At 47.5% G+C, this 25233-nt stretch overlaps 1 protein-coding gene across 4 annotated transcripts in view; it reads right to left on the reverse strand.

Annotated features, from left to right (window-relative positions):
• RBM19 (RNA binding motif protein 19) overlaps positions 1–25233 on the reverse strand; it is a 147049-nt gene that overhangs the window by 108623 nt on the left and 13193 nt on the right. For all 4 annotated transcript variants that reach the window (XR_007352793.2, XM_048821083.2, XM_048821081.2 and 1 more), the window contains exons 4-16: positions 24968–25006; positions 24130–24352; positions 18347–18633; positions 16300–16380; positions 15859–15937; positions 14896–14967; positions 13069–13269; positions 11133–11263; positions 10495–10616; positions 9834–9930; positions 7831–7941; positions 6202–6402; positions 5524–5641 (exon numbers count right to left, since the gene is read on the reverse strand). Coding sequence is in view for 3 of the 4 variants with exons in the window: in XM_048821083.2 (XP_048677040.2) it covers positions 5524–5641; positions 6202–6402; positions 7831–7941; positions 9834–9930; positions 10495–10616; positions 11133–11263; positions 13069–13269; positions 14896–14967; positions 15859–15937; positions 16300–16380; positions 18347–18633; positions 24130–24352; positions 24968–25006 (1762 nt within the window). In the remaining variant the exon portion in view is untranslated. The remainder of the gene's footprint in view (positions 1–5523; positions 5642–6201; positions 6403–7830; positions 7942–9833; positions 9931–10494; positions 10617–11132; positions 11264–13068; positions 13270–14895; positions 14968–15858; positions 15938–16299; positions 16381–18346; positions 18634–24129; positions 24353–24967; positions 25007–25233) is intronic.

The following is a 25233-nucleotide window of genomic DNA, read 5'->3' on the forward strand; positions in this document are numbered from 1 at the left end:
CAAACTTCCCAGAAAATGATCCACATACAAAGTAGGGAATTCCAACATCTCTATTCACCACCTTCTCCCATCTCCATTCCAAATGCTGGCATTAGGAAACAACCCATGGCTGGCTTCCAGCATTATCAGCAATTCAAACCCACATGCTGTCCTCCTTCCACCTGGCACCAAGGCAAGGTAGAAGAGTGACTGAAACACTCTTCCTCCTCACCCAGAGAGGAAGATATCGCCAACACAACCTCGCTCTTGGGCTCTCTCCTCCGCAGAAAAGCTGGGCTGCAAAACCAAAGGCAGCTGTCTGGAAGGTCTTCCAGAAATGACAGAGACCCAAGAAGCATGTCTTACAACTATCACTATACCCCCAATCTCTCTAAATGCTCACCTAGCCCTCCACTACCATCGTATCCGAGCACCAAATGTGGTGCTTTCCCTAAGTAACCAGCCTAATTCCTTAGCTTTAGGGCCTGCCCTGAGCACCTCCACTGCTGACTGCAATTCACCTCTCTCACCCCAGCATGGTATGCGCCAGCACTGGGCACCAACAGCTCTCTCCAGGGCTCACCACATACACACGAGTTGCCAAACCACATCCAGCCAGCCTGGCCTCCCACCTCAGTGATCAGCATAAGATGCTTCAGAGGAAGGTGTGAGAGATCCCTCGTAGCCTTTGGGCCTCATCCAAAGCACACTGAACTTAACAGGGATCTTGACACTGACTGCAAAGGGCTTAGGATCAGGCTTATTAGCTCGCCCCACTACAGTTCATGGGAGGTGGTTGGAGTTTTTTATTGTCTCCAAGAGGAGCAGGATCTGACCCAATCCACTGGAGAGGTGTCGGAAGGCGTAATTGGTGCCAAAGACGTATGACTAGCTTGGCCTTCCTATTGCATCTACCCTTTGTACTGAGTATTGTGCTGATCATCTGCTATTCTGTTGAATAGGCATGTTCTGCTGAGACAACAGTGCCATGAGCTGGGTTGGTTCCAAAGTGTACCCAGATCCCTGCTTTGGTTAAAAAGCTTTTCAGAACCAGACACAAGTCACAGAAACAAGTGATCAACTGTAAATTTCTTCTGCCCTGAAAAAAATGTTTCAAGTTTTTTTTCTTTTGGAGAAAGCACTTTCACCCTTAATTGCAAGAGAAACTTTTAGCAATTGTTGGAAATCAGCAAACTTGCGTAGAAAATTCACTGGTTTTGAAGACAAATGGGTTGGAAGAGGGGAAAGATTTAGGTGGGGGAAAGGTGCCTCCATCTGCAGTTAGCACAACAGTCACACACAGTCACATGGGGCTCTGTTGTAATCAGACTAAGGAATTTACTGCTGCCTCCCTCCCACACCTTTCCCCAGGCGTATGGTGCCAAAGGCTGACAGCAAAGACCATTATCAAACTGAAGCAGCTTTCCAGGAGCTCCTGTGCTTAAAGCCCTTTATCTGGAGGTGAGGGTCTCGGTTATGGGGAGATAAAACAGCTGCCCCTATCTTTGTCCCTCCCACAGGACCTGGAATGGGAAAAGATTTCATCGGCTCCCTCCACCTCCCTGATCGTCTTGAAAAGGCTTCCAGGGGGAAAAAAAATTACAAATAATAAAACCTCAGCTATCCAACCTCCTTCCGTACTGGTTTTAAAAGTGTTTAAGGCCTCAAATATGCAAGAGCAATGCTAAAAAGCCCCAGGGATGGAGAGGGGAAAGACATAAAAAAGGTCATGTCCTTACCATAAGAGCAGTGGGAATTCACCCACACAAGGCGTGCAGTGGGGCTTGAAATTAACATAGGCAAGCACACAAATGCACACGCTGCTCCACGACCTGCCAGCCAGGCAATCAGCTGGTCTGGGCCCTGCTGCCTGGTGCTACCTTCCTTTGTTCAATTAGAGCTGGGATCCTCAGGCCTGGCCCTTCAATTAGGCTCTTTAGACCCTTACAGGAGGGCACCATGTAACACATGCGGACAACAGGCATGTGCTCAGCTGTGTCACTCCCCTCCCTCTGATGGGGAAATTCTGTCAATAACTGGCTTTGTTATAAAGTTTGGGGGAGGGGTCAATCCGCTTCCATGTCATGTTGTCGATACTAAAGTGCCCCATCACAGCTACTGTTGGTGTTACTTCATCCTTCCTATCTCAGTACTGATAGGGCCCTCATCACCATGGTATCCAATCACCCCAAATTCACTGAAGGATTTTTTCCTCAACATCTCTGTGGGGTAGGAAAGCACTGCCCCCAATTTACGATGGGGAAACTGAGGCACCGGGTGGATTCAGTGACTCATCCAGGCAGGCTGTGGCAGAGTCAGGAATTGAACTCAGCTCTCCCAAGTCCTAGTCAGATGCTGTAACCACGATCTCATCCTCCCCCCCACCCCCAAACCATTCCTCTCATCCACCTCATCGGTCTTGCCTTTCAGACTAAGCTCTCTGGGGCAGGGACTGTAATTGCTGTGTGTTCACACAGCACCTGGCACAATGGGGACCTGACCTGGTTGAGACCTACTGGCACTGCTGCATGTTAAGTAACAGCAGCAGATTGGCCTTGCTCGTCCTTTTGTTCTGGGACTGCTTCTCCTACCCTCTTTATAGAGCTCAGTCTCCATTTATACCAATTATGCACATGGAGAGAACTCTCTAGTCGGGGTGGTGGCTTGTACAGTCCCTGTAAGCTATTTATGCTGCCTCTTGGAATAATTGAGACACGAGATGGCTGAGATAACATCTTTTACTGGACCAACTTCTGCTGGTGAGAGAGATGAGCTTCTGAGCTACACAGAGCTCTTCTTCAGGTCTGGGCTATAATAAATAATAATAATAATAATGTTCATCATAATACCCTTTCTAAAGCAGAAATATTACCCATCAGCTGTCACTTCAGTATCTAAGCGCCAGTGAGGCCAACTCTCAAGTCACCAGATTTGACAATCTCAGGAGTGCATCTCCTAATGGCAAGATCTTAGACAGTGTGATCATCTCCACTAGAAGTGGAGTTAGTCCCATCCACCAAGACTTTTAAAAATGGACTACACGGAGCACCAGAAACTACTGTATCAGGAACAATCCTGAGCGTCTCAAGGTACTGAATGTGCCCTGCGTTCCCCCTGACGTCCTAACTCCAAGGTGTTGAAAGTGAGGAGTTGCTACAGTTCTCTCTTTTGGGGCAGTGGAGCTGCTGAAGGCTCAAGATCAGAAGCTCCAACAGAAGCCACCATAGATCCTCGCACAAAGCCATAAACATTCACTGGTTTCAAAGTTCTCCCACTGGCTGGGCTTCATGGACACAAAGCTGAGAGTGGCAATGAGACTAGCACAATTGCTACCTTGTTTGGCCCTGGTCATGAGTGCCATCTTCTAGCCATGTGTGTGTTTCAGGGGCAGGAAAAAAGGCCTTCAGCCGGACACTTCCTGCCTTTTTTGGCCTGGCTTTAATCTCATCTGCCTAGTTTTCCTGAAACTCCTCAAATCACCCTCCTTCAACAAAGGAATCTGCATATTTTTGGAACCAGTACTGATACTAAAGCACATGAAGCATAAAAACTATTGCACCCAAGAAAGATGCATATTTTCTTGGTCCACACTGCATTTGCATTAAGGGCGAATAAGGGGAAAGTCTAAGCAAACAATTTTCTTTGCATCTCTTCTTTAGTTCCCCCTTCTCTATTCTATCAAATATTCCATCCTCATCCTTCTTGACCTATTGGCCATCTCTGATACAGTCACCTGTGCTCTTCTTCAAGTCCTGTCCTCCCTTGGCTTCCGTGACTCTGTCCGCTCCTACATCTCTAATTGCTCCTTCAGTGTGTTCCTCGGGGATCCTCCTCATCCACCCTTTAACTCCCTGTGGAGGTTCTTTAGGGCTCTGTCTTTGGTCCTCTTCTCCTCTCTCTCTGCACCTCATCTCTGGGTAACGTCACTGACAAACACAAATTCAATGACTACCTCTGTGCTGACAACTCAGATTCACCTCTTCACTCCAGACCTGTCTCCTGTCCAGACTAAAAACTCAGCCTGTCATTGACGCTGCCTCATGGTGGGATAGCTCAGTGGTTTGAGCATTGGCCTGCTAAACCCAGGGTTGTGAGTTCAATCCTTGAGGGGGCCATTTAGGGATCTGGGGCAAAAACTGGGGATTGGTCCTGCTTTGAGCAGGGGGTTGGACTAGATGACCTCCCTTCCAACCTGATATTCTATGATTCTATGAATCTCTAGACACCAGCTCAAACTAAACATGGCTAAACCCGAGCTCCTAATCTTCCCCTGCAAGCCCTCCCCATTACCTCCTTTGTTAACGACTGGATACCACCATTCAGACCTGCAACCTGAGTGTCATCTTTGACTCGGACCTCTCTCTAAGTCCTCGCATCCAGGCTGCATCTAAATCTTGCCAATTCTTTGGGCATAACACCTCTACGATACAGCCCCTCTTATCCATGCACACAGCAACAAAATTCTCATCACTTCACGGCTCGATTCCTAGAACATCCTTCTCTGGCCTTGACAAATCCCTGCTCGCGGCCATTCAGAATGCGACTGCAAAGATCATTTCCCTAGCCCATCACTTTGACTGTGTCAGCCCTCTTTGCACCCTTCCACTGGCTCCCCCTTCTCCGTTGCATCAAAGATAAGCCAATTGTACTCACTTTCAAGGCCCGTCATAGGGTCTCATTTGCTGTTGAGATGGCGACATTCAGCCCATGAGGTCATCCTCCACTGCCCACTTTTTAAATTTTCAACCCCCTCCGTGCTTTCTCCTGCATTATTCCATACGCTTGGGAGGCGCTGCCCATAAACATTGGCACACCTACCTCATTACCCTCCTCTGTCAGGATGCCTACGCAAAATATGGCAACGGGCAGGCTGTTGGTATGCACAGATCTCTACCTCTCACGCAGCCCAATACTGTCTCATCGTTCACTTGTACTCCTCGGCGCGTCAATAGCCATCCGTTGCCTCTTATGATGTACTTCAATTGTAAGCCGCTTATGTAAGGAACTGTATTTTTGTTGTGCGCTTCTACAGCGCCTAGCACAATGGGGTCTTGGTCTATATCGAGGGCCCCTGGGTACTATAGTAATACAAATGAATAACGCTGCCCCTGCATTTCTGAGCCACAATCATTCTCCCACACTGCTTAATATCTTAGCTCTATTCACCCCACTGACCTCACACATGCTACCAATTGAACCCCGATACCGCACCAAATCTTAGCCCCATTTCTAACACCAGCACTGGCTTCCAAAAACCCAAAGGGAGAGAATGGCAACAGCAAGCAAGTGCACTGCTGTACCGCTTAGGTCTAGAGACATCTGCTTTCCCAGGTCAGCAGTCAAGTGCTCTGCAGAATGATGGGGGAAGAGAAACTCTGCTCATCTCTAGACACACGATCCTCAAAGCAACTTCAAGAGGGGACTTCAAGTAAGGCAGAGGTTCTCATCCATTTAGGACAAGAACAGCATGGCCACTGCTCTACAGGAAAAGCAGGGTCACACACACTACAGTAAATACCTCCTCCCCCAAATAAAAATTCTTACCAGTTCCCAGCCTTGCTTCTCCTTCCTCTTCTGGAATCTCAGCCTGCTTCTTCTCAGGGGGTGGGCAGGAAAAGACACCCATGGGAGCCCACTCGAGATACAGAGGGACGTGCTGAAACTGCAAGGGTGACAGATACAAGGGATGGCTACAAGGCAGGGGAGAAGTGACTTTGCAGATGCGAGGGGGTGGAGGAGAACATACGTTCAAATCTCAGCTCTACCTTCTCAAGGGACATATTACAGGAGATGGGAGCTGTCTGGAGGTTAAAAGCCACAGCTGCATGCTCTCCCTTCAGGGCGTGTTCTCACTGGGGGTTCAGGAGCGTTCTCTAGGGCTGAGTTTGAACGACACTGAAGGACCAGGAAATAGCAACATGGGGGGATTTTATTCTCCTAAAAATGCCCTGACCTTCTCCCCACTTCTAGAGATTGCTTCTTTCAGCCCCTCCACATTAAGCAAGAACTTGCACCCTTTTGAATTTGAATTTGATTACTAATGATTACATCTGAGGTTTTAAGATATTGATACCTGATCAAATTGTTCCTACCTGGCTTCTCAAAGTGCCAACACTGGGACAGAGAAGAGGGCAGATTTGCATTAGCCTGCCTAGCCTGGATCTCCTCTCCCGAAGTGAGAGTTCCACATTAGACGACACATGTTGCCATCTTCATGCTTACCTTGGAGTAGGCCAGCTTGGTGAAGGCTCGCTTGGCCTCCGTGGGCTCCAAGAATTCCACAATGGCCGTGATCCCTCCTTCCGGGAGCAGCACTCGCCCGAGGCTGCCATATGGGCCAAAGACCTCCTCCAGCTCCACCACTTTAGTGCCGGCAGGGAGATTCTTAACTAGGATCACAGTTTTACTCCGCTCTCCAGCAGCCTGAAAAGGTGTGTGTGTGTGGGGAGAAAAATACAGAGGAGGATTCTTATAAGGGGTCTGAGACTTTGGGGGCCCCCCTGCTCCATTTTATATGCTTCCAGGATACACTGCAAACCCACAAAGAGCTGTGTAAAATTCCCTTCCTGCCATTTGAAATGCAGCCCCAGTGGACAAACTCCATTCACTCACGGGGCCAGGCATCAGTTCCCAACATACAATACATCCACACACGCTGCTGTTCTCCATTTTCAGTTCAGCTAGCTTCGTATTGCTGCGTGCATTCGAACAGCTGCCATGTCCCACTCCAGGCTGGGCACATTTCTGTGGTGGGTGAATCTACTCCTGCACATTTAGGGTTCAATCCTGTAAGGTGCTGAGCAATCTCAGCAACTGACTTCAATGAGAGTTATGGGGATCAGGATCAAACCCCCATCATTTGAGATACTTGGGTGGGGAGAAGATAATACATAACCCTAAATTGACTTATTTAACACTTACACATGGATATTAAGGGCTGGGACGGAAGGATGAGAACTATTAATGAGTGTGATCATTCAGCTGGTCCTGCACCAGCCGTCAGCCAGCAAATCCCATCCCCAGAGCTGTGCTGAGGAGGTCTGTGCACAGGGATGGTTAGCATGCAAAGATGCCGTGCAAGTTCTTCTAGCCTAGCACCGATTTCAGACATGGCTTTTACTACTCTACTCAAAACTGGGCCCAAAAAAAAATAAAACAAAACAAAACATCCATATTTGTGAAATGGAAAACCGGGGGAAAAAAATGGAGTAGGGACTTTGTAGTTCACATTTTTATACTCAAGCTTCTCAGAATCTTGTTGAGATTGACCTGAGGCTTCTGATGGATCTGCAGACCTCCAAGAGGAGAACACAAGCAGACTGAAAAGCCCTGAAGGGGGATTTCTAGAGACAGATGGCTGCAAATAAGTAAGAGGGTGAAAGGAGCCAGGTCAAATGTGTTCACCTTCCCTGGCAGCTGGAGAAGAAACATCCCAAATCCTAGTGCCACCGACTCCAAGGTTTAAGGTTTTCCTCTGCATCCAGCCATGGCACTGTAAGGACTAAGCACCAGGAACCAATGGGATGACAAGCGTGAAAAGAGCCTCAAGTTTCGTGTGTGTTGCGCACCACGTGATCAAGAGAGCTGAAAGGCCAATGTTCCCAATCCTCGTAGCACCCAGCTTGCCCACTAAGCCAGGAGCAGACTGCTAACTTACAGACCATTCTCTCTGCTGTTCACCGTTCAAGTATTTATAGATGAGTGACCCACCCTGACAGAGAGAGCACCCCCACACCATCAGCCTGCATCACTCTCTCCTGAACACCCAGACACTAAGGTGAGAAGAAATAAGCCATCTGCTGCTGCAGCGAGCAGGGTTTCTGCTGAGCCGGAGCTACTGAAGTGCCTCACCTGACTGAAGGAATCCAGGCTGACTCCATTGTCGATCAGGAACTGGCGGACGTCCTGGACTAGCTGGGTTTCACCCAGAGCTACCCTCACGGCCACGCTGCCTTTGCCTTCCTGCAAATGAGAGCAACAGTGGTTAAATCCAAAGAGTGACAAAGTCAGGAGCATAAACTACGCTGGTAACAACAGGCCTAAACCAGAGTAACACCCACACCACTCAGACTCTGGCCTAACTGGAGGTTTGCATACAGACAGAGGGTGAGATCTTGGCTCCGTTGACTTCAGTCAAGCCAGAATGTCACCCTGAGGTTAGCTGATGACTCGTAGGCCATATCTAAGCTTTTAGGTCCAAATTCCAGCTGTTCTGCATATGTAACTCCCATGGGAACTCCACCCCTTGTAACTGAGGGCATGACTGAATCCTCAGCTAGTGAAAAGAATGGTGCTGAATGCAGCAGTAAAGTGTTATGCAGGGTAGTTTTAGGACCACAGCTATTTCAGCTGGTGTCTACTTGACCAGTTGTGTGTAGTTTTGAGCACACAACTGCAGTAATTGTGAAGCAAATTAGGCACAGACAGTACAGCGTGGATTTTATGAACACCAGTGTTACGAATGACCAGTTGTAGGAACCATGTTCTCCCCACAAGGGAAACAAAAACAAAAAAATTATCACACAACAAAAGTGATGTTAATGAAGAACAAGTCGACATCCCCTCACATTCTGATGCCTTCAGTGCACTGAAAATTGCTTTGAAGTGCTTTGAACAAGTGATGCAGTGTGCCACACCACAACCTATGTACTGTACGAACTGTAACTGAGAGCTTAAGTTTTATGAATTCCTCAACCCTCAATTAGTTCAAACATAGATTCTACTATACTTGTGCACTTAAATTATCTGAATATCTGCCCTTTGATCTCTCGTTAGGTTTCAGAGTTAACACGTGACTATAGTGACTTGAGCAAGGCACACCTTCAAATCTGTGCCATGCTGCCTAAACCAACATTACATCAATCACATCCAACAGGCTTTCTTCACACAAGAGCTAGGAGCTACTTGTGTATTAAATAAAAGCAGTCAGATTCTCCAGAATGCAAGTCACGTGGTTTGGACAATGTGCATACAGGGATCAGACCCAGCCCAGCCACTGGGTGTTTGGTACCACTGGTCCATAGTAATGAGGTGGATACTTCACACGCATGTCACTTCTGATCTCAGTGGACTATAATAATGCAGCTCTTCCGAGGTGAAAGGCTGGCACATGTGAATACTGCTCCAATTATGCAGGCAGAGCCAGGAATGATTTTTGTGAAACATACTTGCTCCTTTTAAAGCCTAAGACACCCAATGTAAGACTCATTAACTGCTCCCCAATATGTCCTCATTTAGCCTAGAGATGAGGGTAGAAACCACATGCTACCTGCTTGAGAGAGGGGGCTCCTGCTTCCTGAACCAGAGTCTGATCCACCTGGCCCAAGTTTGCCTGTTACCCCTGTTCACCAATGGGACCCGCCTGGCGCCCTGCTGCAGCCTCCCGCTTATCACTCACAGCGGGATTTTCAAAAGCACCAAGCATCCCCCTAACTTGGCTTCCCATCGACCTCAATGAAAACTCCCATTGGCTTCAATGGGAGCAGCGTTAGGCCAATGCTGAGCGCTACTGAAACCCCCGCGCCAGAGAACGGGAAGGAACATCGGGAACTGCTAAGTAAAAAGAGCTGCCTTGGATGACCCAGGTGCCTGGATATACCTTGTATTTCATTTAGCACTCTGCAAGTGACCCCCCATTCAGATGAACTCCCAGATACCGCCCACATCTAGCTGTTAGTGCCGAGTTAAGAGCCATTCCATGCACACATGTACTAAGGGAAACTTAGTTCATGGTACCAAGAAGCGTGCTAAGAGCCTTCTAAGAAAGACACCCAAAGCAGCAGCCTTTAAGCTGCAGGCCCACACGCTTCCATCCATGGACTGAAATGATGCTTCCCAGCTAGAATCCAACTCACATGATCAAGCACTTGGCTCTTGGTGGCATTGTACTTCTGTGCGATTGCATCCGCCACAGCGTTCGTGCCCATGAACAGTGCGTTCCAGTTGTGAGAGCTAGAGGGGGAGGAAGAGAAAATAAAATGAGGCCTAAATCGTAAGATCGTTCACACCTTTCAACTGGCATCTGCCTCAGAGCGACACAGAAAAGATACACTCAGCGGGCCAACAAGGATCACAAACTGAATGGGAGGAAGGGTAGAGGAGGATGGGGGAGCAAGTGGGTTGTAAGTAGTGGGAGAGAAAACAGAGAGGCTGCATTTCAGTGGAATAGGACATTCTTCACTCCTAAACAGTTACAGAGCATTGGCTGGGCTCTGTTTAGCCTGCCACTGCTGAAGTTAGGATACTGGATTAGAAGGACTGATCTGGTAAGGCAACCTGGATGAGCCAAAAAAAGATCCCGGTTTTTTGGATGAGCCGAGGACAGAAAGAGAGAAGATGCCAGGACATTAGAGTCAAGGAAGGGGCAACATAACAGTAATTTGACTGGCCCTGTTCCTTAATACACCCCCTAAAGAAACCGCACACATTTCAAGTCTGGTCCCAAAGGGGAATTCTGCAGTTAGTGCCATATTAAAACAAAAGGATCCTGCTGTGTGACACTGCCCCCCTCTGTACCTGGCACTGTTTGCTTTGTCCTTGGACTCCTTCTGCTTCTTGTAGGAAGAGGATCCTTCAGCATCTAGGTTCTCCCCTTCTTCTTTCTTTATGGTGGAGGGTAACACATGCAGCATCCTGCCCTAGGAGACAGAGAGTATAGGACCTAATGCCTCTGAATCCACATTCACAAAAGAAAGTCTCGCTGCCTCAAGGTAAGATGAACTACCGTCAGTGCAGCACTGCCATGCAACTTCCTCCCACAATGGCCTTTCAACCTGATCTGAGAGGACCTCCTTCTCCTCTGCTGCTCCAGGCTGGCATCAAAGCAACTCACCAGAGCAGCCCAACAGGGAGTTTGAAAGATCAATAAACTCCAAACTCTTTCCCTCTGGTGATCTCTGCATGGCACCGTGCTAAGAGCAGCCTGGAGTTTTCTGAACCCACTGGCCCACGCAAACTGGTGCTGCTACACCGCTGGCCTAGCACTTCCCATCTTAACAGCACTCTATTCCTCAATGCACTGAGGACATCAGGCATCCCAATTAGCAGTGCACAGTGGGACCACCATAAGCATTTGACCTTCTGGCAATAATCCCTATGATCGAACATCCCCTCCCCCTCAACCTAACCATGCAGGCGAGTTAGAGTCACTGTACCTGAAACACCTGCCCATCCACTTCTGCGAAGGCCTTCACAGCATGCTCAGGGATCATGTAGGTGATGAAGGCAAATCCCTTGGGTTTCTTGGTCAGACTGTCTATGGGGAAATGGATCTCTGACAGGGGACCTGCAAAAGGCAAATCCTTTCCATGACATATACTCCCTTCTCAGGCACTGCAGAGCAGGGTTCTGAGCTGGTGTCTTCTGTAGGAGCCCAGCTGATGGAACGAAGCCATGAGCGTTGGGTCAGCTTAGCACATGCAAGGAGAGAATCTGGGCCTACTCAAGGGTTGTCCTCATGGATACCGAAACCTTTATTTACCAAGTTGGTACAGTAATACCAACCCTAATACCAACTTCCCCCACATCCTACTCCTGAGGGTATTCTGTGTCAAAAATTAAAAATTCTGCACACAATATTTTAAAATTCTGCAAATTATTTGTCAAATAAATGTGGAGGCTCCAGCATGGCATTGGGGAGCACAGGCCACCGGCTGCACAGAGGTGGGAGATCACTGTACATCTCCACCCCCACTCTCCCAAGACACGGACTCAGCAGCGAGGCTGCACCCAACCGACATAGTGCAAGGACCAGACCTGCCCCAGAAACACCCCAGGGCCCTGCCCCTCCTTGCGAGGCGCACCAGGCAGGCAGGCAGGATCCAAGTGTGGGCAGGCAGGCTCAGCAAGGCAGGATCCAAGTGTGGAGGGACTTAGTAGGGGGGGATCCAGGTGTAGGTTGAGATGGTTCTGTGTGGGGCAATCTGGGTACAGGCGGCTCAGTGGGGGATCCGAGTGCGGGGGTGTGGGGGGGGGGACCTGGATACACAGGGGCTGCTTGTGTTTTTTTGGTTGCAATGGTAATGGGACTCTGCTGGAGGGTCCAGGTGAAGGTGTTTGGGAAGGGTGCTCTAGGTGTAGGGGGGATAGGGCTCGGCAGGGAGGTCTGGGTATGGGAGGCTCAGTGGGGGGTCCAGATGCTGGGGGAGTAGGATTCAGTGGGGTGCGGATCCAGGTGCAACTGGTTGGGGCTCAGTGGGGTAGGGGTGTGGGTGCAGGGGGAGTGGGGCTCAGGGGTGGTGAGGCTTAGCAGGAGGGTCTGGGTATGAAGGGGTCTGGATGCACAGGGGTTGGGCAGATGCGGGTGCAGCTCCCTGTACAGGGATCCTCCCCCCTGCAGCTGAGGCGTGATGGGTGCAGGAAGGGGTGGGGGTGGGGGGGAAAGAGTTTGCAGAGCTTCCTGCAACCAGGGGAGAAATCTGGGGGTGGGTCTGACCCAGCCCCGGATGCCATGCAGGGGAAGAGGAAGTCCTGTCCTCCCCAGCCCAGTCTAGCAGCGGAGCCCAGCGCAGGGTTGGAGCCACCAGCCGGGGTCTTCCCCAGTCCCGCCTCCTGCCCCACAGTGATTTACCTCTCTGTCGGCTGCCCTGGGCACCCAAAACATATGGCTGGAAAAAGTCGCATGACAGCTCTTGTGGCTTCCCTTTGTTTCCCCTTCAGAAAGTCATTTTTCTGCAGGGAAACAAGCCAGCCAGATCTATCCGGGGCCAGAAGGGGAGGCAGTTCACCACCCAGGCTTTTCTCTTCCAGTGGCACACTGGGGCTCCATAAATCCTACTCAGCCCTGAGCTAGGAGATGTCCTGGAGGTGGAAGGGAATTCAGCCAAGTTGGCCTCCTCTATAGCTGGCCTCCATACAGAGATTGCAAACCAGGAGGTCAAACATGACCATGAGTTTTGAAATGGGTTCCAGTTGTAAAGATTTAGTTTTAAAATGGTGCCCATCCCTTTGTATCTGGGCATCTGCAGGCTAAGAGAGTGCCACAGCCTTCTCTTTCCCTGGCATCCAAATGAGCATTTACAGCCAGGCAAGATGATTAACCCTCAGATTTCTGGGGGGAAACAGGAAGCTGATTGGAGCTCCATTCCCTACCATATTTGGAAAATATTTGCTCCAAGTCCTCCTCAGTGCTAGTGTAAGGGAGATTCCTGACAAAGAGCCTTCCTGACTCAGAGAGGTCCTCCTCTTCCTCATCGTCCTTCTTCCTCCTTTGCCAGGGCTGGTCTTCACCCTTCCGGGTGAGCTTCATCTTCAGCCCACGCTCCTCTCGGAACACCTCAATGTAGCGCCCACCTGCCACACACAACACAGGGGGAACCTTACATCTCAGGCACTTCCAAAGGCCTCAACCAGACTTGAGCCTAGATAATTAAAATATATGGTCATTTCTAAAGATACTGGGCCAAATTTACTGACAATGTAAGCTGGCAAAACTCCACTGACCTCCTGTGGAATACCACCCCCCACACGCCCATGAATGCAGCCCACCCCATCTCTGTGAGAAGAACGTTAATGATGTTTTGGGGAAAGCATGGTACTCATCAAAATGAGAGCAACACCACTGGCGAGACACCTCACAGAGTCAGGGCAGCGCATTCCAGTTCTCACGACCCCTCCCCAATCCAGTCCTATTGCTTCCACACAATAATGGTTTTGCAATATAGGACCAGCTTTCATTGAGGACTGGGATAAGAGCAGGATTTGAACACAGGGCTCCAGCACTAACCCACTGTGCCATCCCAGCCACATTTAAATCATAGTTTTTAGGTTTAAGACAAATGGAAAGACCAAGACACTTCTCCCAAGTGCATAATGGAGCTCTGGCCTAACACCAGAAGCTACAAAAGAGCTGCATGTTAAAAGTCAGTTCTACTGTAGCTGCTTCTACGGTACCAATCTCAGTGTCATTTTGTATGAGAGACAGCATTCCTCATTTCTTGCCCACTGCTTCTGATCATAGAGCACTGAAGTTTTTGAAGATACCAGAGAAGTGACTTTGAGAGCAAGCTTGTGGCATTTGGCCTATACAGCAGAGATCCCAAGATCAGGACTGCTCCCCAGAAGGTTTCTTGCAGGAGGGTTAGTGCGGGTGAAAGGTGCTACATGGACAGGTCAGAGCTCGCCATACAGCCAGAGATACAGATACAGCATAGGCTGCCGCACAGCAAGCTTCATTCACATTGCCATGGCGGGACTTTTGGGGCAGGAACGGGAAGACTCCCCAAGACTCTGCCAATCCTTTGACCTCTCTGCTCAGACTCCCAACTGAGAGGGTGGGTTTTGTGATGTGGCTACTGGACTGAAATCCACCAACTTGGTTCACAGAGGCCAGCCAGTCAGCAGAGGACGACAGCTTTCAGCCAATACCAACCTGGGCCAGAGTCCAACAGCTTATTTATGACACGCCCTGCTCTCCCAACCCCATACTACTTGGTTAGGTTGCGACAGTTTAGCATTTGGTTCTTTAATGAATTTGAGTAACAGAGTCAGGGTTCAGAGCAGCAGCTGTGTTAGTCTGTATCTGCAAAAAAGAACAGGAATACTTGTGGCACCTTAGAGACTAACAAATGTATTTGAGCATAAGCTTTCGTGGGCTACAGCCCACTTCATTGGATGCCCTAAGAATGGAATGGAATTCCATTCCAAGAATAAGAATGGAAGCTTATGCTCAAATAAATTTGTTAGTCTCTAAGGTGCCACAAGTACTCCTGTTCTTTTTTGCAGAGTCAGGGTTGTAGATCATGCTGCTCTTTGTTTTTGGCCCGCGACCATGATCAACATCATTTCCTGCCAGAGCAAAATTAAGAGACAGACCAGAATCCACTTGACACTTTAGCAGCAAACAGGGCCTACAGCAGAGCGTCACAACACCTACAGACCCATCAGGGTCGGTAACGAGGACCTACAAGCTGCCCTTACCCATGTATTCCTTGTTTTGTTTCAAGGCTTTCTGTACTTCTTCCTCGCCACTGAAATCAACGAAGACGTAACCTGGAAGGAAATCAGGTTCAACTGAGCATCACAAGGGTTATACGGATGCTTGTATGTACATGCACACTGGCACTAACTAGCCAGTTAAGCACAACCTAATGATGCCAGCTTTTTCTGTATTAGATCTCCATAGACACGTGTTTATCTCCCATTACAAATTGACTCTGGGCTGAAAACAACTATCAGATTTCAGACAGGAAGGGCTCTTTCATTAAAGAGAAATGATTGTTTAAGATGACTTTTGTTCTTGCTTGTGTGCACATAAATGGTCTAAAACTGATATGGCAGCTACACCCCATGGGTTCCATACACTTTAACATACCTCGAACTAATGACGGGATAGAAGATGCACCCCCCTAAGGTTATGAAAACAATGCACTGTGGAAATATACTACCACCCCTGGACTCATTTTGGGTCCCCTCTGGTCCACGCACCATCACCAATAACCATGACCCAACTCAGTTCCAGGTGTGGTTAAGAGCTGAACCACAAGGTAAAGAACCTCTAACTGGAATTTGGTTAACAGTTCTATAGAAGATGCATGAACCAGAACAGAAGCCATCTCCCATTTGACTCTGCAGAGCTTGGAGTTGTAGAAAGCAGTAAATCCCACTGGTCAGCAAAGCAAGTCAAAGTGGCTCATTGCACACAGGGAACAGAGCTGTAGGGCAAGGGGCACCATTTTTACAGTGTCACGCCTCATAACTCCATTCTAAGGTAAGGCGATTGGAGCAAGTCAAAGGAACTTGATGTATGAGAAATGAGGCAATTCGTAGTGATTTGGAATCACAGGTACAGGAGACAGCAAAGGCCGGCACAGGAAAGAGCATTCCTAACTACATCTCTGCTATCTCCTGCACCCACAATGCACAAACCCTTGCAGCCAGCACCTGTCTTATTCCCATGTACGTTTCTTGCAATCCTGATCGCCACTGGCTTCAAGGGCAAGAAGAATTCTCGAACGTTTTGCTGCAAATAGAAAAGAGGAAAACAAGAATTTTAGCAAGTTGGGCAAATTTCGGAGGCCTACTTTTGTAAAGGTTATGAATGCTGAGTAGACACTACAAAAACCTTTCATAAACACAGTCAGGGACAGACAGAGTCCAAGGGACCCTCTACAGTATGAACATACCAAGCCAGATTCCATTCTCATAACTAACCCATTAGCCTGCAGATACCTAGAAGCCCCTGCAAAATACATGATGGTTTAAGTTGCTGGCTGCTGAATGCTAGACCTTGGGAATCCAAGGACCATCGTTCTCTTCCCTGTTACAAGCACGATTTAAGCCCTAAACGAGGGAGCAGTAAGGCTGCTATGCCAGGGCACATACCTCAGTAACACTGAAAGGGGCACCACGCAGTTTCACTGTATACGGCGTGGTAGCTGCATTAGGGTTGGCCCCATTCTTCAGCTGGACAGAGGAAAAAGTGAGAAACAACATTTGAAAAGTCATCCTTGGCAAGAGGTTTAATCTGGAACAGTTTCCAGACCAAGAGACAACCGTGGCCGGCAGCACAGAGGAAAGATGGGAGAGTTAGAGGCCTGATACCACAGAGCTAGTCTTACCAGCAAGCAGGAGGCTGTGGAAAGGACTGAGACACAGAGGACTCCCTCCCTCCCCTCACATACAGAGTCAGGAGACTTGGATAGGGCAGAAACAGAGAGGGGCAGCGCTTCAGCCCTTCCAACAGCCGGAGGTGGGGTAGAGGGTTCAGTTAGGCACTGAAATACTATAGTGATGGGCACACATGGGAAATGAAAGACAAACACCCCTTCTACCCCTGGACAGCAATCAGGGAATCCCAGAAGCTTGGAGATGGGAGGGCTGGGATTCACATAAATGGGTTACCCCTGGATCTCCACCCCATCTTTTATATCAGCTTCTGACAAGAAGATGTGGCTAGTTGGCAGGCCAGTAGGTTATTCAAGCCCTGCCTTAGAGAGCCTCGAGGTTTCAGCCCTCCAGTGGGTCTAACAGATCCCACATATAGCATCTGCCCTAGTTTGGCCTGCAGCTCTCAGTTACTCCATGAGATTCCTGCCTTATTTAAGGTCAAAGGGCTGAGCCTGCATGCGTATAACAAGTTCCCAGTTTCTGCCTGTTCCTTGCTCAGGTACGTAGAGACTGAGCCCCCACAGTCAGGGAAAGTCATAGGTGCCACAGTGTTCATAAAACAGCTGGTGATTCCGCGGGGCCAACCTGAGACATCTTAAAGGGCTCCAAATTTTGCAGGGCACCAAGCACCCATCCTCTAAAATTTAGGCCTCTTCAAGGTCTGTCAAGTTGGGCACCCAAAATCTCTAGTCACTTTTCAAAGTTTTGATTAGTATATCTAGTCAGTTACAGTGTAACCTGGGTGAGATAGTAAAACACAGGATTAATCAGTACTAAGGGCAGTAATCCTGTACATATTCCCATTTACTAGTACAATGCCCTGGGCATCCTGTGACTAACAAGGCATACTAGACAAGGGCAGCTGGTAAGATGGCTCCAACTACATCCACAAAGATTTCAGAGTATCTGACCCAGCCTAATGTGTGTCTAAGGATGTAACAGTAAGGGAACGTACCGTTACAGTCCCTTCAATGGTCAAATAATTTAATCTGCTTTCACATTTCTCCATGTGGTGTCCCACAACTTGACCACCCAGGGGACTGATTTTGAGACAGCACTATGGAAAAATGCCCCTCTGAAACAAAACGCTAAACAAGGAGACATACAAAACAAAAGCCTAGGTATTTATATGGCCCCCACCACTGTACTGTCAGAGCACCTCATAATACCCCCGTGAGGTAGGCAACTATTATCCCCATTGTACAGCAGAGGAACTGAGCCAGACACACTAAGTGACTTGCCCAAGTTTGCACAGGAAGTCGGTGGCACAAAAGGGAACTGAACCCAAAACACAAACAGTCCATGCCCTGTGTTATATCCGGGTTTGCCTAAAATCAGGCGCAGGCCCAAAACTTTGCGTCTGCTGCATCTCGAATGGCTGCAACTCTGGTGCTTGCCTTTATGAGATTTCTCAAATGAACAGGGACCTTGCTCACCTCTCCCTGTGATGTCCCCGTTCATGCCTGTGTTTCCCGGCAGCATCCCATGTAGAGAAGGCACGTGAACCCATGTCTCCCAAGTCCCTAGTCACCGGGCCATCCTCCCTCTCTTACAAATATATCTATTGAGAATAGATATAGTGATTATTCATTGCAAACCCAGTGTGATGGGAGGGACAGGAGGACACAGACCTTTAGATTTGGAAATCTCTCCCTGTAGGAACGGAGATGGACTGCAGCTGCCAAGTTCATATCCAGAGCCAAACTGCAGGGGAGCCGGCACCCACAGTTACAATTCAGGCCCATCTCTAATTAGGTTATACCTCCAATTTTGCTCCTTTCGTCTTCTTCCTCTCCACCACTGTCCCCTGCCCTTTGCTATGTCCTGCCAGCTCTGCCCCTTTTTGCACCTGGGCACCGATAGTTTCCAAGCTGCTGGGCTTCTCCTCATCCTCGCTTCCCCCTTCACACTGCTCGCTGTCCAGCTGGTCCTCCTCACTCTCCTCCTCGGATGAGGAAGACGAGGAATCTTTCACCACTTTAGATTTCAGGTAGTCCATATCAGAGAGCTCTGGCCTGGCAGCTGCCTTTTCTCTGGGGCTCTTCTTTACTGCCAGAGAGGAGAGAGATGGGCATCAGATATTGCACATGCACACACACCCCTTTTCCCCAGCAGGGCAAATGGCCCATAGCAGCATGAGCCCCCACATTCCTTTTGCCCAGCTGGGCTACTGCAAGAGCAGACACCCTTTACACACAGGAGGTACCAGAGGATGGCTCAGGTTTTCCATCCCAGTACCATCCCCTTTCCTCTTCTCGGGTCAGATGATCAAATCCAGCCACGGCTGGTAAGGATGAGAGGCTGTTACTATCTGATGGGCTGCTGGGTGATACTGATTAGACGGTCTGGTGATTCCCAGCAGAGAGGGGTCCCATCACAAAAATCACCAGTGCTATTGGCATTACACTGTCTCAGCAGATGGGACTAAACAGGCCATGGATCTGAATGTCTCCCTCCTACCATTGAGGGTTTTCCATACAAAGTCACTGTCGGGGAGAATCCTACTCTGCTAACGCTCACCCTACAGGACTCAACACAAGGTTTTGGCTTTCCAGGCTGTCGGCCTTTCTCTGGCACTAAAAACACTCTGCTATTTAAAAAGTTGGATCAGCAATACACAAGGACAGGGAAACACACACTACACGGGAGACCCACGCTCTGCATGTTATTGCGTTCTTCATTACTAGTTATCCATATCACAACTGCACCCAAGGCACTGACATGCTAGGCATTATACAGGCATAATACAGGCCCTGCTCCAGAAAACTTCGTCTTAGCTTAGGACAAGGTGTGACAGGTGAACAAAGGTGGAATTGGATGGCAGGGAAGGAGCCATAACTACAGTAATACAAGTGCGGTTTTGCATGGACTAGCCGTGAGCACAACTATAGAGGAGCTGACTTTGGGGTTTGGTTTACAAATGGAGACCAATAGGCAGACAAGTATGAGACTCTCAGCTGAAATCTGAAGCACGGTAAACAGCCAGGATATATGTGCATTTGTTCATTGATTCACTGGAGACTTACATTTCTCCAGTTTCCCCATCTGTAAAATGGGGCTAACAATATTAGCCTCCTTTGTAAAGTGCTTTGAGATCTCCTGATGAAAAGCATTAGATAAGAGCTAGGGGTTATTATTCTTGTCCTCTCTTGATATTTAAAACGTTAACCACCTCTGAGTTTGCCAAGATTCAAAGAGAAAACTTTAAAAAATAGAAGGGACACAGGTATTTGTAAAATGCGCATAAGAACGGCCAGACCGGTCCACCTAGCCAAGTATCCTGTCTTCCAACAGTGGCCAGTGCCAGATGCTTCAGAGGGAACAGAACTGAGAAATCCATCCCCTGTTGTCCAGTTCTGGCCGTCAGAGGCTTAAAGACCCTCAGGGAATGGGACTGCATGCCTGACCATCCTGGCTAATAGCCATCGATAGCCCTATCCTCCAAGAACTTATCTACTGTATATACTCGTTCATCAGTCCGTTCGTTTATAAGCCAACCCCCCCAAGATGGATAGGTAAAAATAGTAAAAACTGTAAAAAGAAAAGGAGTACTTGTAGCACCTTAGAGACTAACCAATTTATTTGAGCATGAGCTTTCGTGAGCTACAGCTCACTTCATCAGATGTATACCGTGGAAACTGCAGCAGACTTTATATATACACAGAGAATATGAAACAATACCTCCTCCCACCCCACTGTCCTGCTGGTAATAGCTTATCTAAAGTGATCATCAGGTGGGCCATTTCCAGCACAAATCCAGGTTTTCTCACCCTCCACACAAATTCACTCTCCTGCTGGTGCTAGCCCATCCAAAGTGACAACTCTTTACATAATCAAGTCGGGCTATTTCCTGCATAGATCCAGGTTCTCTCACATCCCCCCCACCCCCATACACACAAAAACTCACTCTCCTGCTGGTAATAGCTCATCTAAACTGACCACTCTCCAAGTTTAAATCCAAGTTAAACCAGAACATCTGGGGGGGGGGGGGGGGGAATAGGAAAAAACAAGAGGAAACAGGCTACCTTGCATAATGACTTAGCCACTCCCAGTCTCTATTTAAGCCTAAATTAATAGTATCCAATTTGCAAATGAATTCCAATTCAGCAGTTTCTCGCTGGAGTCTGGATTTGAAGTTTTTTTGTTTTAAGATAGCGACCTTCATGTCTGTGATTGCGTGACCAGAGAGATTGAAGTGTTCTCCGACTGGTTTATGAATGTTATAATTCTTGACATCTGATTTGTGTCCATTTATTCTTTTACGTAGAGACTGTCCAGTTTGACCAATGTACATGGCAGAGGGGCATTGCTGGCACATGATGGCCATGGACACTTCAATCTCTCTGGTCACGCAATCACAGACATGAAGGTCGCTATCTTAAAACAAAAAAACTTCAAATCCAGACTCCAGCGAGAAACTGCTGAATTGGAATTCATTTGCAAATTGGATACTATTAATTTAGGCTTAAATAGAGACTGGGAGTGGCTAAGTCATTATGCAAGGTAGCCTGTTTCCTCTTGTTTTTTCCTACCCCCCCCAGATGTTCTGGTTTAACTTGGATTTAAACTTGGAGAGTGGTCAGTTTAGATGAGCTATTACCAGCAGGAGAGTGAGTTTGTGTGTGTATGGGGGTGGAGGGGATGTGAGAAAACCTGGATTTATGCAGGAAATAGCCCGACTTGATTATGTAAAGAGTTGTCACTTTGGATGGGCTAGCACCAGCAGGAGAGTGAATTTGTGTGGGGGGGTGGAGGGTGAGAAAACCTGGATTTGTGCTGGAAATGGCCCACCTGATGATCACTTTAGATAAGCTATTACCAGCAGGACAGTGGGGTGGGAGGAGGTATTGTTTCATATTCTCTGTGTATATATAAAGTCTGCTGCAGTTTCCACGGTATACATCTGATGAAGTGAGCTGTAGCTCACGAAAGCTCATGCTCAAATAAATTGGTTAGTCTCTAAGGTGCTACAGGTACTCCTTTTCTTTTTGCGAATACAGACTAACACGGCTGTTACTCTGAAACCAGTAAAAACTGTATGACCCTTTCATAAGCCAACCCTATATTTCAGCGGTTGGCAAACTTTGGCTCCCAGCCCGTCAGTGTAAGCCGCTGGCGGGTCGGGAGGTTTTGTTTATCTGGAGCGTTCACAGGCACGGAGCCCCTCAGCTCTCTGTGGCCGTGGTTCGCCGTTCCCAGCCAATGGGAGCAGCGAACCACAGCCACAGGGAACTGAGGGCTCCATGCCTGCAGATGCTCCAGGTAAACAAAACGACAATGCATTAGATATTCAATTCAACTATTTCATAGGGTTTAAAATCATCAAATTTTGGTGTAGACCTGTTTATAAGCCGACCCCTGCTCTTTGATGCGTCACTTTTTTACCAAAACTATTTGGCTTATGAACAAGTATATACAGTAATTCTTTTTTGAACCCAGTTCTATTTTTGGCCTTCACAACATCCCAATAACAAGTTTCACAGGTTGACTTTGTGTTGTGTGAAGAAGTATTTCCTTGTTTGTTTTGAACCCACTGCCTATTAATATCACTGGGTGATCCCCAGTTCTTGTGTTATGTGAAGAGGTAAATAACTCTTCCTTATTCACTTTCACCACTCCATTTGTCTGTGAAGACCTCTATCATATCCCTCCTTAGCTGTCTCTTTTCTAAGATGAACAGTCCCAGTCTTTAATCTCGCCTCATATGGAAGCTGTTCCACACCCCCAAATAATTTTTGTTGCCCTTCTCTGTACTTTTTTCCAATTCTAATATATCTTTTTTGAGTTGGGGTGATCAGAATTGCAAACAGTATTCAAGGTGTGAGCATATCATGGCTTTATATAGTGGCATTAAGAAAAGAAGACAGAAAATATCAATCTTTTTCCTAACGGTTCCTAACATTCTGTTAGCCTTTTTGACACCGCGATCTCTTTCTTGAGTGTTAACAGCTAATTTAGGCCTCATCATTTTGTGTATATAGTTAGGATTATATTTTACAATGTGCATTATTTTGCATTTATCAACATCTAATTTCATTTGCCATTTTCTTGTCCAATCACCCGGTTTTGTGAGGTCACTTTGTAACTGTTCTCAGTCAGCTTTTGCCTTAACTATTTTGAGTAATTTTGTATTGTCTACAAATTTTGCCATCTGTTTATCCTTTTTTCCAGATCTATGAATATGCTGAACAGCACTGATCTCAATACAGATCCTTGGGAAACCCTGCTACCTACATCTCTCCACCGTGAAAACTGACCATTTATTCCTAGACTTTGTTATCTATCTTTTAACCAGTTACTGATCCATGAGAGGACCTTCCCTCTTATCCTAGGACTGCTTATTCTGCTTAAGAGCCTTTGGTGAGAGACCTTGTCAAAGGCTTTCTAAAAGTCCAAGCTCACTGGATTACCCTTGTCCATATGTTTGTTGACATCCTCAAAGAATTCTAACAGATTGGTGAGGCATGATTTCCCTGTACAAAAGCTGTGTTGACTCTTCCCCAACACAATGTGTTCATCTATGTGTCTGATCATTCTGTTCTTTACTATAGTTTCAACCAATTTGCCTGGTACTAAAGTTAGGTTTACCAGCCTATAATGGCCATGATTGCTTCGAGAGCTTTTTTTAAAAATAGGGATCACATTAGATATCCTCCAGTCCTCTGGCAGAGACTGATTTAAGTGATAGGTTACATACCACAGTTAGTAGTTCTGCAATTTCATATTTGAGTTTCTTCAGAACTCTGGTGACTAATTACTGTTTAATGTATAGGTTTGTTCCAAAACCCTCTCTACTGACACCGCAATCGGTAATAGTTACTTAAACATGTCCCCTAAAAAGAGTTCAGTTCAGTCAATTATATGATTTCCAGTAGCACCTAGAGGCTCTGACCAAAATTCTAGCCATATTGTGTTAGGTACTGAATGCATGCACAATCCCTGACCCAAAGAGCTCACAATTTAAATAGACAACATGGACAAAGGGGAGGGGAAAATGAAGCACAGGGAAGTGACTTGTCCCAGGACACCCTGCAGGTCACTGGCAGAGCCAGAGATGGAAACTTACATCTTCCAGCTCAGTGCCTTATCCAAACTTTCTGAAAAGCCTTTGGGTCTGAGACAAAGCAGGAAAAATGTCACTCCTTCAGAAAGAATGTTAGGGAGAACATAGCAAGAGGGTTAATTAAAGGGTTGAGAACAGAGTGGCTGCAAAATCCCAGGTGGATGGGGAATGGGAGAGATTCACTTGGGCAGACAAACCAGGGAGTCTGCAGTTCAGATTGTTCAGGCTCCCTGGAGAGGGACTGAGGGTCTCAGCCTTTGTTACCCACACTGAAACCATAGTTACGGCACAGTTTGTATCTCCTCTTTTGGGATATAGGGCTTGATCCTGTGAGGTGCTGAACTACTGCAATTCCCACCACTTCCAATGGGATGTGAGGGCACACAGCATTTTCCAGGAGCTGCTCAGCACACCGCAGGATCAGGCCCTACATCAGTACACCACTGAAGAGAAGGATGAACAGAGCAGAGGGAGAAATTTACTTTTGGTGCCTGTGGTTTCTTGCTCCTCGTGGCATTTGCTCCTGCACTCCTCCTCTTCGCTGAGCTCCTCTGACTCATTCGAATCGAAGTTCAGATAGTCATCTGCCGGCTTTGATTTCCCTGTCTTGGGCTCCTCCACCAACGTGTCATTAGCCCATGTGGCCACTTGCGTCCGTTTTTGATGAACCACCAAAAATTCTCTGAATGCCTCATCTCCTTCCAGCTGTTGGAAAAAACCACACACATGAGCAGTGCAGACAGACACAGGGGCAAGTAGCCAAGTTTAGATCAGGGTCACTGTGTAATTCCTCGCAGGTAAGATCTCAGGAGAGGGCGTCAGCTTTTCGACTGCCAGGGCTGATTTCCCCTCCATAAGATGTGGACAATTACGCTCCATTCACGAATTTACATCCAGTATTATAGGATACAACATAGTTAAACCATCCGTCTCACCTGAATCAACAGCTCTGGAAGAAGCACTCCTTCCTAATTAAAATGCTACCAATTAAACACAAGTGCAGACAGTAACTCTGAGGCAGCAAGTGAAATTCTTAATGATATAAAGTATTTTGCCCTTCTATGAAGCACCTTTAACCTGAGGATGTCAAAGCACTTTAAGCACACAACACAGACAACCTACAAAGTTCACTATTTTACAGACGAGGAAACGGAGACACAGAAAGGTCAAGTGACTTGCTCAAGTTGGGAATAGAACCCAGAAGTCTTGGCTCCAAGAACAGAATCAATGCAGAGAGTTCTCAGCAATTTCTACCCCATACTTTCTATATCAAACCCTTCTCAAATGGACAATTCTCACACACTGCTCTTCTCAACTCACCTCTTTTAAGTTTCCTGTTGTATTTTTCTTCTTTTTATCCTAAAAGAAGAAAACATACACGGTTCAGAAAAGCCTGTCTAAGATATAGCCATGAACCCCATTATACAGATCGGGAAAAAGGCAGAAAGTGCTCACTAAGATCACAAGCGAATGGTAAACCAGGAATAGGACACAGGAGCCCTGAATTCCAGACCCCCTGCTGCAGCCACCAGAGTGCACTTCCCCAGACAAAGTTACTGATGCACATGTTGCATACCTGAGGAAAG

This window comes from Caretta caretta, chromosome 15 (genome assembly GCF_965140235.1).
Source record: "Caretta caretta isolate rCarCar2 chromosome 15, rCarCar1.hap1, whole genome shotgun sequence".
In the NCBI taxonomy this organism is placed as follows: domain Eukaryota; kingdom Metazoa; phylum Chordata; order Testudines; family Cheloniidae; genus Caretta; species Caretta caretta.